General features: G+C 36.0%; 1 protein-coding gene across 3 annotated transcripts in view; it reads right to left on the minus strand.

Annotated features, from left to right (window-relative positions):
• The window catches only part of METTL15 (methyltransferase 15, mitochondrial 12S rRNA N4-cytidine), a 99,828-nt gene that overhangs the window by 48,737 nt on the left and 35,221 nt on the right, over positions 1-15,870 (minus strand). For all 3 annotated transcript variants that reach the window (XM_075163283.1, XM_075163284.1, XM_075163282.1), the window contains exon 3: positions 9,986-10,122. In XM_075163283.1, coding sequence (XP_075019384.1) covers positions 9,986-10,122 — 137 coding nt within the window. The remainder of the gene's footprint in view (positions 1-9,985; positions 10,123-15,870) is intronic.

Genomic DNA, 15,870 nt, shown 5'->3' on the forward strand with positions numbered 1-15,870 from the left:
AGAACTGTCCTCAGAAACACTCTGTGTGTAAGAGCTGTAACATTAAACTTTAAAGATGTTCTGAGCACTTTTATAGCACACTGATATAGATGAATTTAAAAAAAACCAATATAATGGACATGTCTGAAACTACTGCTGGTTAAAGTAACACTTGGTACTGCATTCCATATGAAGTTGACCTAGCAAGTATATACAATGTCCTTAAAAACAGATTAAGGATCTGGACATTTGTACTGAAAAGAAATTCATATCACCCACATTCAGCTCCATGTCCTTAACCAATATCTAGAGTGGTTTTTTGTTTGTTTGTTTTAAATTATTTCAGAAGCTTCTTATCCCTCTTCATCAACATAGAAAATAAAGGTCCTCTCATTCTGTAAGAACAGTTAGCATTTTGTAGTATTCCTAGAAACACTGATGAAAAACTGTGATGGTAGAAAACCGACATTCAACAGAACACTTCTTTGTTTCTTCATCATTATCTGTGGTCTAGAAGCTGTAGTTTCTCAGGCTTGGCCTATAATTCTGTTGTCTGAAGATGTCTAAGATGATTCAGATACATGTGTAGATGATCATATTGACTACCCTGACTTAGCAATATCTAGAACAGAGAGTATGAAAAGGAATAAAGGGAAGCAGGAATAACTCACAGAAGCAGAATCACTTCCTGTACGCTTTGGATGAGGATCCACTCAACAGAAAGTTTGAAGGAGATGACCATATGATGCATCTCTCAATTTTAATTTAAATTCTGTAAACAATATCAACCAATATAAAACACTATCACATGGGATATGACTCCAGGGGCCACCTTAGGATACTCACTACTGCCTGCTAGAGAGCGGTGCTGCACAAATTTACTATTTAATGCTACAGCACTATAGCACAATAAGATCAGAAAGTGAATGTATTTTAGAATCCTATTGTGCCTTAGAAAAATTCAAGATCACCCACTCACATCAGGTTACAACACACAGTCTAAAATAGTTCCTACTGAACCTGCCTGAGGCATGAGGCTGGACTAGATGACATCCTAAGATCCCTTCCAATGGGAATGATTTTGATATTGTGGGAGAAATTGCCTAAACCAAAACTACCATCCAAACTGATAAATATCAATTTTTCACAAAACTAATTTTCACTTAATATTGAAATGTAAAATGACTTGATAACTGTAACAGAAAAAAACATGGAAATAAAACAGTTCATTGTTTTAAACCTAACGCTTGCAAACCTTCCTTCAGAACTTCAAATTGGACAACACTTCTTCTAAGATTTTCCTAAAATAATATGATGATGCAGCTTCTCAGATCAAAATGGCAGCAATTTGTTTTCCTAAACAGTAACATATAAAAGGGCTGTCCTGATTCATTTGACTGGAAATTACATTAAATCTAGCACTGGCACATGAGATGTTATGTATGAAAACAAAGACAAAATCCCAAATTTATGACATGACATTGAAAATAATTTTAATAATTAATGTAACTATAAGATAATTTTGCCAAAATAAAAGAAATAAATATATGTAGCATTAAAAAGATTAATAGAATCTTGTAAATAGAATGAGTCTGGATAGACTGATTAGTATTTAATCATTCTCCAAATGTTTCTATTGCTAAATAAAAGTTTTAGTAGGAATGTCAACATAACCACATGCCTTGAAACTAGTACCACTGTATATACAGAGGCAGTATTTGGGCATAGCTATGTTCTTAAAAGACACCTTACTCCTTTAAGATGTAAATAGTGCAAATAAGGACTCCTCTTTTATGTAACCAATATATGAAATTTAAACTCAGCTACTAATGTTGGAAATGGCCTGTAGCCATCCCACCTCAATGCATGAGCTAGACAGATCTCGCAAGTTAAGTAAGAATCAGGTCAGGACAGTATTTGGTTGCAACTGAGGCAGAAAAAATTAGAACTCTGAAGTGATTTTGATAAATTTATAGTGTTTAAATTCAGCAGATAGAGAGCTCTTCCTTGTCATTCAGTATTAAAATTCTGGTATGATACAGTGCTAAAAGAATTCTGTGATGGAGAGATACAAGATGTTGATACCACATTCATCATCAATCCTTAACATCCTATACCTTGAGCATAAAAATCTCTCTCTCCAGCCTTCCAAACATACATACTAGCCTGCTTTAGTCAATATAAAGTGCAATCTTTCCTGCCCTTACTGACTATGTAATGTAAGAAAGAGCTGTTTTCTGGCTTCCCATGCACAGAATAGTTAACAACTCCCACCACTGGAACTAAATACCAGTTTTAAGACCCACTGCATGGGCAATATGGGCACCGAGAAAAATTCTCAGTTTAGAGAGCCTTTCAGCCTTTCCCATATATATAGGTGCGATGGCAACTCACACTTTCACACACATGCCCACCCTGTAAGGTGCAGTGTATGAGCTTTTTCACATCTACTTCTGAGGAAAAGAATAAACATGCTGGAAGCCGAATCTGAACAAAGAGCCACAGTAAAACATCACTGCATCAAAGGTATGCTTAGTACAGCCTGCTGGACAACTTGCTTATTCTAGAAACAATTTTCCCTTACTTCAGATAACTCACAAACTTGCTTCCCCTTGCGCTTTTTTCCCCCCCATAAAAAAGTAAAATAGGACTTTTATACCTTAAAGAAATTGCAGGGGGAAGACCTTAAGATATTTAGACAAACTGTTGCATCCAACTCATTCAGTCTTCTCAAGCTTCAGGTTGACACTTGAAGACTGGTTGTCTGTTCAAACAATATACTCAGATTTGTCATCTTCTTATGTTACCATCTTCATGGCTTTCTCCTAGCTACATCTTCTCAAGCTCACTTCTAATACTGAGCTACGTATTGTTCTAAAGAAACACTTGGATTTGTGCATCGTTTCTCTTCCCATCTCTTTTTCTAAGGAGGTACTGTTTCCCTACCTGGTCTTAAATTATGCTACATTTTGAGGATGCTTAGGAGATGTTCATATCTATGACTATTTCCACATGAAATGTGCTCTGTTTAAGCCAAACAAATGCATTCTGCTCATATGAACAGACATACAGATTGAATAAATGGAAGGTATTCTCCAGATTGTACCCTGTGTTATTTTCCATGAGTGACAATCTCGTTAATACTTCTGTTTTTGAAATATCCTATATAGAAAAACATCAATAAAACACAAAAGAGAAAGATAAAAAGACTGACTGTACTACACAGAAAATACTGCACTGCTCAGCAACTAACTTCACTCTGTACCTTTACTCCTTAAGCAAAAACATATTATGCACACTCTCGACGACGGTAACTTTCCCTGTCCTCACAGGATACTAGGAATTACATAGCACCTTCCTGTTTTAAACCATTACTCATTACTGATCTCTATGATTAATTGTAAAAATAGCTTATTAATTAGAAAAATAATTTCTGTTTCTTAGCTATAGGAGTTTCTCAAATGAACTTTTTTCAGAGCCAGTAAACAATGTGTAAATGGACCACTGTGGCTGAGGATTAACCACCTCTGCCCCTTTTCTTAATTGTCCGTGCTGCACAGTGTGATAAAAAGTCCATCTATACTCCATATTGCACTTGCTCTCTCTACAAAATCACATTTAACAGATTTTTTCAAACGTAAATATATTAAACCATATTTTTGTATTGTAAAGTACACTACAATATGGTTTTCCCACCTTTTTGCTGTTGTCTCTCAACTAACATACATAACAAGTTGATGGTAACTCTAGGAACAGTGGTGTGGGCACGCAGGCAACCTTAGTTGCTCAGTGTATATATACACACATAGTGTGCTGGTTTTGGCTGGGTTAGAGTTAATTTTCTTCATAGTAGCTAGTATGGGGCTGTGTTTTGCATTTGTGCTGAAAACAGTGTTGATAACACAGGGATGTTTTCGTTATCGCTGAGCAGTGCTTACACAGAGTCAAGGCCTTTTCTGCTTCTCACCCCACCCCACCAGCGAGCAGGCTGGGGGTGCACAAGAAGCTGGGAGGGGACACAGCCAGGACAGCTGACCCCAACTGACCAAAGGGATATTCCATACCATATGACGTCATGCTCAGTATATAAAGCTGGGGGAAGAAGAAGGAAGGGGGGGACATTCGGAGTGATGGCGTTTGTCTTCCCAAGCAACCATTACACACGATGAAGCCCTGCTGTCCTGGAGATGGCTGAACACCTGCCTGCCGATGGGAAGTAGCGAATGGATTCCTTGTTTTGCTTTGCTTGCGTGCGCGGCTTTTGCTTTATCTATTAAACTGTCTTTATCTCAACACATGAGTTTTCTCACTTTTACTCTTCTGATTCTCTCCCCCATCCCACCAGGAGGGAGTGAGTGAGCAGCTGTGTGGGGCTCAGTTGCCGGCCGAGATTAAACCACAGAATTGTTTTCAGTATACAAATACAGATATAAATTGTTAGATGTTTTACGAACTATTTATATTCAGAGCAAATAACAAATTATTCTGCTAAAAGACTAATTAAGAATATGGCCTTGATGAAGAGGCATCAGTATTTGTTCCCATTATCTCTTGATTAGCCAGGAAATACCCAACAAAATATTAATGAACTGGTCTTAGCATAGCCCTGCATGTTAGTCACTCCATTGCAGCTCCCTGATCTAAAATCCCTGACAAAAACAAACTTGTCTTTCACAATTCCTTGGCAGAGAGGTACTATTGGTAACCGTGAGTATATGACTGCAATAACAATTCAGAGTATAACCACAGGAATGTTAAGTAAATTAAGAAAACAATCCAGTAACATTTTGTTCAGCTAGTTAACGTCGCCAGTTCTACAAGAACTTGATGCTGAGCATAAAATACAGAAACACACACATACATTGTGAAGAACATTTTAAAAAAAGACTGCCATTGTACTGTGTGCTTTTTATGGAAATGGTTGTAAAAATCTTTTTCATGAGTTGACTTTTTTTTTGGTACCAAAACTGCCAGGAAAAGAAGAGTTCCCCACTTTTCTTTTTCAGCATCGTTTTCTACTGGTTATTGTGTCCCTCAAAATGAAGAGATATTGTCTTTGTAAAGCTTACAAGGAATAGGACTTCCCTTCTCTGCCAAGAAATTTTCCTTTCAATCAGGCAACCTGTTTTCCTCCTTTACTTGAACTTAGGGAATATTTACAGGAAGAGGGAAAACTAGCACTTCTCTTTTTAAAAAGTGGGATTACACGATTCTGGCTTCCTCTACCAGTTTAGTTTCATTTTTGCCATGGTACATCCCAATGTCACTGGCCAGTTTTGGATACAGGGTTTGTGATACTTTATATTGAGTTCTTGTAGGGCCCACTGAGGAGGAGTTTATCTGTCCCAGAAATACTTATGTAATAGAAACACTTTCTGAACTTGAAATTATTAGACTGCAGTGTGTATATGGTAAAGACTTTGCAGCCCATACAATGAATTAAAACACGATCATCATATCTGCAAAGAAAGGAAAATTAAGAAGTACACAAAAAAGATTTAATTGCAGTTTCAAGTGATGTGATGTTGGTAGTGAAACATCTATAATTATGCTACGTCAGAGAACACTGACACTCAAACTGACAAGGTTTTAAGAAAGCACTAAAGGGCCAAGTTATAAAACGCTGTAAAAAGGGAAGAAAAACAAATGTTAAAAGTAGACTGTTGCATGTGTTTTGTATGTCAGGGTAACTTTGAATTGGGCCCAAATTTGAAGCAGGAACTCAACGTATTGAAGGATCACATTGTATATATGAAAGCAAGCAAAGTCATTCTGAAACCTGCACAGCTGGAACTTCAGCAACAAGAAAAAGAATTTTTATTCCTTATGTTTTTATAAGGAAACGCATTTGGGTTTGTTACCCAAACAAACCTTTTGGGGAGCAAAATAAATTACAGAAGAGCACTGTTTTAAGGTAGTGGCATTTAAAGGTCTTTTTAGTGCTCTCAATTGCATTTTTCCATCTCATATTTAAGGCAACTCATTTATCTATGTTGCTGGCATTTGAGAGGCAGCCAGATGTTGACATACATGGAGAATTCTTTAGAAAGAAATAAAGCTATAAGTAAGTAATTATCTTGCTTATATATAGTTAAGGCATCATTATAATGAATATGCCTTGATTGCATACTGTTAATTGTATCCCTTGTGCACTACAGTCAAATAGTAGCCTATATAAATAACATATAGCAACAAAAGCATCAATATATTATACACTCAGCTACAATTCACAGGCACTTAAAATAAGCTTATTGCAACTGAAAAAATAAGTTGTTTTCCGTAGAACTGAAATTACATTGTATTTTCCCCAGAACATACAACGCATAGCTGATGGCTCTATCCCACTTTTTCTGTAAACTCAGTGTAACCCTGAAAGCAAAACCCACAAACACCATCACCTCAAAATTACTTTAGAACTACAATAAAATGGTAGTTCAATTGTATGAGGAATTTTATACTCTTTATCCCTACTTTTGGGGCACAATTTCTTATTCTGCTCAGAGAATTACAAAGAACATATTGTCTCCTCTGTGTAGGCTTTGCGTAGGTTTCTCATACTTAAAAGCTTGCAATGATATTGGTTAATTGCCAGATTTCAGTCACCTCTCTAACCTCTCCCTTTCAGTGGGCGTGAAAGGGTTTACTTGCAATATATATTGCTACTAACCGAATTTTATCTTGTTCTCCTGGATTCTCAGCAGCAATTCCCAAGTTAAAGGCTTCCCCAGAAAGCACGTCAAAGGATTCCCACCCACACACTGAATATCTAACAGGCCCTGACCCATTTTCTCCTTATTAAAGCAGCACTACATATTTTAAATAATAAAAATAATAAACAGAGAGGCTAAATGAATGCGAGAATTGCAGTTGGAACTCTACGCTCCTCAGATTTTAGTTCTGACAAAATCGCTACCAAGAAGCAACGAGACACATTTAAAATACAAACATCAAATGTATTTTTCCTCAGTGTTCTCATTCAGTAACTTATTACTCCAGCTGTCTTTCAGCTAAGCACAAGGAGGACTTCATTTATGAGTTCTGAATATAGAAAAATCCCCTAATTTAGCCATACTTATCTCCTCTGCCAACCATATATCTTTGGGCATATTTCTGCAACTTGAGCTTTAATAATCTTTTAACTCAGTGACTTAAATATAGGATGCTTAGAAAATGAAGCCTCATAGTGAGTAACAGTTGGAATTATATGATTTTACTAAGATTATTGATGTTACCTAACCAGAATAAGCAATAGCAATTAACACTGCATATTTAGAATTGAAGTTTTTTTCGTAGGATGGACTACTGCAAATACTACTGCAAGACTCAAGATCCATCATGTAGTTGATATGCTGGAATTTATTAACATCCCCAATTAAACAAAACAGGTACAATATTCTGTTTTAAGTAGAAACAAAATGGCAACAGGAAATTCAACTGATGTATGACTTTCAATTTGCCCACTGCATTCACAGTTTCAGACATAGCAGGAATCAGATTTTACTGGTTATGGTTGCACAATAGTCTTTTTCTCCACCTTGTGCTGTCACCTCCAAAGGAAGTGAAGCACTTCAGCAAGTCAAATAACCTCTCCCAAAACAGCAATATTAAATAGAAGAGGTGAAAAAAACCCTAGAACAGAAGAACAATGGAGAAGTTTATACTTCTGTGCTGCAGTTCTTCAGTCACTTACATCTACGGCTGTGCTTCTTACAGAAGGGGCAGCCCTACATTTCTCTCAGCTTGCAACTGCATGCTGCCATTGCCATTTTTAAGATAGCACAACTATTTCTGTGGCTCCCTGGTGAACCAGGGAACTGTTTTACCTGACAGTAGACCTGACCAGATAAAGATGTCAACGGGATGAATTCCCTGAGCTTTTGATGCCAACACAGATTTGAATTAAACTGATGAAATTATGATAAAAGATTTATTCCTAACACAGTGCAGAAAATGGACAAAAAAATCCCATAATATTAGATCAACCATCTTTTAATGAATACTGAAAGAAAAAATTCCATTTATGAAAGCTCCATATCTCATAACGTAAGTAAATCCTTTACACTTACAACTGATTTGTAAGCAAACCCTAGCTTTACCTGTTATTTATAAATTATATACTTATACCGCCTATGCAACTGACTTCCCAGGGAAAGCAGATTAATAATGACCACATATACCATACATGAACATTCTTTTAACTTAATTTTCCAACATAAACTACTATGAAAAAAATATATATTTACCTTCTGAAAAAGGACCCACGTGTTCTTTCCAATAGGAAAGACGGGAGATGAGGGAAAACACCAAAACAAATAAGAATACTGCTCTGTATCTTACAGTATATATTCAAGTGGCATGCAGTCATCTTTCAGTGATTAAGACTTTTCTTTAACAACTTAACACTATGTTATTTAAGAATCCACTTCATTCTAATGATAACTTGCATCTGTAAAGGTGGACAACACTACGTCTGGAATCCAAGTAACCAAGTTTATATGTTTTTATGAACAAAAATATGAACAAGGAGACCTCCTTTGTTTGTAAAGCCATAGTAAGTTACATCAAGTGTAACACTATCTTGATTAAAGCTCATCTTTTCACAAACATAAGAAAGCAGAGAATTAACAATGTCAGTCATTGGCAGAACAACATCCAACACTTGGAAAATCTCTTCATCCACTTCCTTCACACCCAGGTTTGCATAGGATACTTTATGGATAAGCACATTGAATCAGAGGACTGTTCATCATTGTCTTGTGTTGTGCGAATGTTTCTGAAAACTTTTATTAGATATAAGATTAGCTTTAATTTGGGCTACATATATTTTTTCCTATGACACAAAGAACAGAAGACTTTACAATTCCAATGACATTTGGTGGAGTTTGCAGGAGTTTTTGCCAATATTCTCCACGCTATTCTGTCACAAAGAGCATTCTCTGGAGAAATAACAGAGAAGAATTCCACAAATTTGTAAGTATACACTGCATGTCACCTTCAGCCCACAAAGAACTGAAAATTTAGAGAAATATATTTAACTGATCTTGCAGAGTAGGATGACTAGAAACCAAGCTATGCTTTCTTGTCACATGCTCGCATTTTTCCCACTAGGCCTCCGACAATGGCACTTGAAGAAAGGAATGCACAGTTTAGCCTTTTCTTTTAGAAAAAGTGAGTAATATCTTCTGCATTGCTTGAATACTATTGCTGTCTTAGAACTCCTTTTTATGTGGGGAAACATGACTGAACAACCAGGTGCTTCTTTATCCACCTCTTCCAGTTTTCTTCTTATTGGAAAGATTTTCTTTTCCTCATGTAAAAGCTTTTGAAATAAATACTCCAATGTTTTCAACATGACAGTAAGTGTCCTCTCCTTCCTACTTTCCCTGAATTTCCTAAGTATTCATTATTTCATATTATTTAATTTTGTATCTATATAATTTTACTTCTTGGTCAAATTTAAACAATAGCACTTTCTGAAAAGCTCATATTCAACTCGACATATTGCACACTGGCAAAATATTTAGCAAACCTAATAGTGAATTACAAATATTTTTTGGTTTTTGAAATTAAAATATTCATAAGCCATACGTAATTACTTCATTATTTAAAGTATATTATTCCATCCTTTTTTGTGAAATACTTACCACAAAGTGTATGTTTTTGTACAACTCTGCCATCAGAATCATCTCAAAGCAAGCAGAGCACATGAATCTTTTTAAAATCATTTTTTCAATATAAAATTGGCTACTGGATGCATACTTAAAATTAACAGAGTACAGAATATGCATTGAACTCCAAAAAACTCAGAAGAACTTGCATGCAATTACTTATAAATAAATTGAATTTGATCTCATATTTAACAGGGCACATACAGCATATAATGCTATTCTACAATAACCCAGTAAAAATTATATATTAAAACTATAAAAATATATTAAATTGTGCATATAATACCACAGTATCAACCTTATCTCGACCATATTTAAGACAGGAGAAGACAACTTACGGGTATGATTCTGAAAGCTGCTGAGCTATTTTATAAGCTGTGGGGTCCCTGTCCAGTGCATAGATTGTAATGTCGTTGGCTTTCTCTAGCAGAGCTGTAGTATGACCTCCGGCTCCAAACGTCATATCAAGGAAACGCTGTTGAGTAAGAAAGACAACACCATTACCTTAGAATAGAAAAGTGATAAACCAATTGTTGATTTAAAGCTTCTTTTGCTAATCTCTCTCATATGTTGGAGGAAAACATATCATTTAATATAGACACAATGCCTTTTTGAAAATATTTTGTGCAGAATTGCAATCATGTCAGAGTAATCTTTTTAAGGGTTGTGACTTCCCTGCCAATCCTTCCAGAACAAAAGGACAATCATTTGGTACAACCAACTGCAGCTTCATACTCTTCTCATTTCTTTACATTCTAAGTTTAGAGGAAAGCCACTTGTTTGACTTCTTTGTTTGGACTTGCTCAATTTGAGGCATACAAAGGTATATAGGACATGGGACTATAGGAAGCGATCAGCACCATCTGCTTTGTAAGAATGTGTCTAAAAGGAAGGCTGATAGATTTCTGTATCAATTAAAAAAATAACACTATCATAGTTTTATACCACAGATCAAAGCGTGATGGCAGCACAGGCACACATATATCCTGACTGCAACTAACCCAACTAGCACAGAAAAATGTAAGTTTTCAAGACACAGTACCATTGATTTTGGGTTCACTGTGCAAGGACAAAGCTATTTATTTAGGTTACTAAGATACGCTGAAGCCCAATCCTGCTGCATCTTCTCTACCATCATTACATGTGTTAATCAGATGCAGAATAGCATAGGAATAGCCACCTTAACAACAATCCCATTTCAATTGCTGATGTGACATACTCTATGGGCTTAAGTTGCACCTTTTGATAAACAATGTGTATTTCCTTACTTCTGAGGAACACTTACTGCCCATGAACATATACCATATCCATTTTTTAGATACACAAACTAAGACTGGAAGATTTTTAGTAATACCAGGCAGACACAGCCATCCTCTCCAGTCTTCTGGACTAAAACTGAAGACATATTCAAGGAACTTTGAATGTACTCTGACTAAAACATATATAGGTACAGATTCAGCACAAGTTGAATAAAATTGGGCATTGAAATTCCTCTAGCAAGTCTCTCAGAACTCAAAGTTCCTGAAAATAAAATGGAAACTTCACATTCCTGCCATCAAAAACTTCACAAAAAATCCAAAAAAGACTTTCTATCTCATACTTGAGAAGGGTGATGGGGTCATCAAATTTCATAGAAATAAGGTGACTTCAAAAATCTTTGCAGCCACATCACGAAGGAGAACGTCTGGAGCAAATGGTTTACCAGCAAAGAGGGGAGACTGAGCAACTGGTATGCAGCAGGTCCCAACATGAAAAAGGAAGGAATAAGTAGAAGGGCAGCCGAGATAAGACTCTGGAAACGTGAACACTGCTCTCCCGATGGCTCTGCAGTTTCTGTAGGCTCATTCTAGAGAGGTTTCTGTAGTCAGAGTCCACTTTACCAACAGGCTGACCAGGAGGCTTTACTCCTGAGACCTTCCTAAGAAAGTGACTTGGGACACAGTCAACCACCTTGAACCGAGGTGGGTTGGAGTATATGACTCCACCAACACAAGAGGAGAAACACAAGAAAATTAACTACAACTTAAAGCTGTTTTAAGTCTTTTTTATCTGTAAAACAGCAATGCTGTTTCTAGAAGCTGTCCCATGTGCTTTCCTCCTTTGGCCTGACAACATTGGTATTTAACTGCTTAAACATCAAGAACTATTTTGTTGACAGAAATAACTGGCTCTTCACTTAGCAGTGCAGAGGTTACATGACTGCAATTCCACTTAGGAAATATTTCCTTTTCAAATTACTAAGAAAGTATCCATAATTCTATACTCTAGGGAAAACATACCGGCATTTAGAAACAGACAGATTTTTTTCATTGTTTTATGACAGTGTATTTAAACCAAAGTAGAAATGTGACTGAACAACACCTTCTCTAGTTTCTGCATCTCTGAATTCCCATAACTCTTTTCTCTCAGTTGATTTAACTGACTTCTGTTGATTGGGAGGAAATCAGACTCTATGCAAGCTAAACTAAACTAGAAGAACAGATTCTTTCAATATGAATACCTGGTTGTTCTTTTTTTTTTTTCACTTCTCAAATTATTTTTGGATAGGAAACAGTTTTTGAAGACACCTCATCAAGCGCAATCATATTCAATAAAAATTAATGTGAACTAAACTTATTTACAAAAATTATATACTCCAAAACCAAGCACCTTTTAAGGGAAATTTTGTAACTTATCCCTTGAAAGAATTAAAATTCAACCACAAAGTCCCTTTGGATAAAAATGGAAATTCAAAAGCAGTGCAGACCAGATTGAAGAAAGATCCAAACATTTTTCCAGATACAGTTTTTAGAAAACATAAATAAAGGAATTAATGGAAATCTCATAATAATAAAATTGAATATTTATGAAACTAATAATCCAGCTCTACTGTGGCTAAAAGTAAGAGAAAATTATGATCCTTTATGATGTTTAGGTTGTCATGATTTAATTTTTTTGTGTTATACCATCATGCTTCCTAAGCCTATGCTCTAGAAGCAGGACTTTCCTATAATATTTTACAAAGTTCATGGAGGAAAAAAAATTTAGTTAGCTCATCTTTCAATATTAAATTGCACCATTCATATGAAGAAATAGAGAACTGACACAGAATTTTTTTTTTGTAAGCAGCATGTATAAGACAAAATTATGTTTCAGAGGATATAATATCCATACTATATAAAAGCTCCCACAATCCATTTAAGCATTCTGATTTATCTTCTGCCATAACAAAAGCAAAAGTATATTCACTGAAACCAATTTGATAAGCACAAAACTGAAACAGTCAAAAAAGTGTGGGTATTATTTAAAACACAACTAGCCACAAGAATTTAGTTCGGTTTTGAAAATAATTGCATACATTAAAAACTCCAAGCTACTGAAAACATTTATTTTCTCTGTAAATTCTCAAATTATCATTGTTGATCAGATTCAGAGAACCTCTCTTATGACAGAGGGTCCATTTAGTATGGTGGGTTTTTTTGCACTGTACTGTTACTTGTACTATCCTTTTAAAAATCCAATACTGGCTACTGAACAGGATATTAAACTAATTAGTAAAATTTGTATTAACTCTCTTAAATGAAAATTAAGATAGAAGTGTAATTGTTAACTCTGCATTTACCTTAGAGAATTGCAAAAATTAACATGAATTCTAGAAAATATACAAATCCTCTTAAATTACTCTTACAATTTCTAAGAGATATCTAATATTCTTTGGTTTCCACTCAAGTGATTTCCATTTAATCCTTACCAGAAGTAAAGTACATAAGCAATAAACAGATCTTTCACTTTTATCCTCTATTTCTGTAGAAAAACCCCTTTAGAAAGATGTGAAGGAACAACAGAAAATTAAAACCATCTTTTTATTTCTTGCATAGGATTAACCCACTGAGGAATGCACTCAAACGTGGTCACAACAGTCTCAAGCGTCATTTAGGATTGCACTTATTCCGCAGCAACTCAAAACAATCAAAACCAATCTGAATTACATCATAATTCCTCTTGGAAAAAATAGGTTTAATCAACATGAGTAATACCTTCTGGGTTGCATTTGGTTGTTTTGTTTTGTTTAAAAAAAGAACAAAGAAATGCTCTTACTTGATAACATGGCAAGAAATCCAGCACTAAAATTCTTGAAAACTTCAACATTGCCTTTCCTGAAACAGACCTACAATGTTGGCAGGAAGAGTCAAGGAAGGCATGGGAAGTGCTAGAAGTAAGCAGCTACTTACTTTAAAAGAAAAAAAGTTTAGAATAATTTTATGCTACTTAAACCCACTAGTAATGTGAAGTTCCAGAAAATATTCTTTCTTCACCAATGGGTTTAGCAATATGCTTATTTCTTGTACATCTGTTCTTTTCCTAAACATCCAATTTGTCTTTGGTGATCTCTAGAAAGCATTACACAGACTTGATCCTTTCTGCCTTTGTCCCACCAACACTTCTGTACTATGGCGAAGGTCCTTTTTTCATCAAGCTTGAATAGCAGAAAGTGGAAAGATGAGTGTCCTGGGTTTGGCTGGGATGGAGTTGATTTTCTTCCTATTAACTGGTATAGTGCTGTGTTTTGGATGTAGCGTGAGAATAATGTTCTTAACACGTTGATGTCTTAGTTGTTGCTAAGTAATGTTTACGCTAGTCAAGGACTTTTCATCTTCCCGTGCCCTGCCAGGTGTGCGGGGGACTGGGAGGGAGCATGGCTGGGACGGCTGGCCCAGTGGCCAATGGGCTATCCCATACCATATGACGTCACGCTCAGCATATAAGGCTGGGCGAAGAAGAAGGAGGGGGGGATGTTCAGAGTGATGGCGTTTGTCTTCCCAAGTAACCGTTATGCGTGATGAAGCCCTGCTGTCCTGGAGATGGCTGAACACCTGCCTGCCGATGGGAAGTAGTGAATGAATTCCTTTTTTTGCTTTGCTTGCGTCCGAGGCTTTTGCTCTACCTATTGAACTGTCTTTATCTCAACCCACGAGTTTTCTCACTTTTACCCTTCTGATTCTCTCCCCCATCCCATTGTGGGGGCAGTGAGCGAGCGGCTGCGTGGTGCTCAGTGGCCAGCTGGGGTTAAACCACGACAATGAGTTGGGGACCTTTTTGGCCAAGCATAAATCCAGACAATTTTGCTCTTTAAGCAGTATTTAATACTGGTGATTTTTTTTTTCCCCCAAATGAATTTCTGAAGATCTTGTGGCTCATTCAAGAATATTTATATATGTTATTTTGCTTAACAGTCTCACCTTTCCTCACACACACCTGCCTCTGCTTTCACTAATTTTAAATTTGATAAACTTTAAGCTTAATAAACCCCTTATACATGCTGAATATTAATGAACCATATAGAAGATCTTATAAATAAACTGAAAATTAATACTAGCAGTGCAAAGGAGAGAAGAAGACAAAGGATAAAGATCATTGTACCATGACATAGTGACAAGCTCTCAGTATTGGGACAGCACCTAAAAGCTTCAGTTAAGAATTCATGCAAGCGTTCACTGTGAATGCTCACTAAATAATACTGCCTTTTCTGAAAAAAACAACACAAACCAACCAAACCTTTAAGCAACAGTAGACAACACTAACATGATCTTTAAATTGGGAGCACTACATAGAAGAGGATACAGCTCTGATTCAAGCAGAAGTGACTGCAGGACTGAATATACAGCGCTGGATAAAATACTGCATCACCAGCATTAATGGAATAGGCTAAAGCATTTCTGGCATCCTAGCAAACCTAATTAAGGTTACATTAAGAACATTTTGGCATAACTTTTTAAGGTAAATAAAGACCTTCCATGGATAAACTTTGAACTGCACAGATACATATGCCTATAGCAAGCAAGAACTCATACAGATGTCTCATTACGTAGCTGTTCCACTCAAAAGCAACATTTTGCATCTAGAACCTAAAAATATATCGCCTTAAGTTATCAAATAAAATAATTTTTTTATTAACACAACTATTTGGAGCATTGATCAGATTTGAAATTAATCATTATACTATACTGCTTCATGATATGCTTTTTATATATTCCATTCATCCTTCATGCCTGAAATAAAAGAAAGATGCTTCATTTTTCTTCCTCTTTCTCTCTTGCCTAGTGGTTTTTAATCAAATAAAATTAAATGACATTTTATCCTTCTGGTCCTATAAATACCGGAAAAGATTATTACATGAATTCCTCCTGCAGTGACTCACCGTTCCATTGTTAAGTTATGATAGCCCCATCAGAGTTCCCCTTGG

This window comes from Calonectris borealis, chromosome 14 (assembly GCF_964195595.1).
Source record: "Calonectris borealis chromosome 14, bCalBor7.hap1.2, whole genome shotgun sequence".
In the NCBI taxonomy this organism is placed as follows: Eukaryota; Metazoa; Chordata; class Aves; order Procellariiformes; family Procellariidae; genus Calonectris; species Calonectris borealis.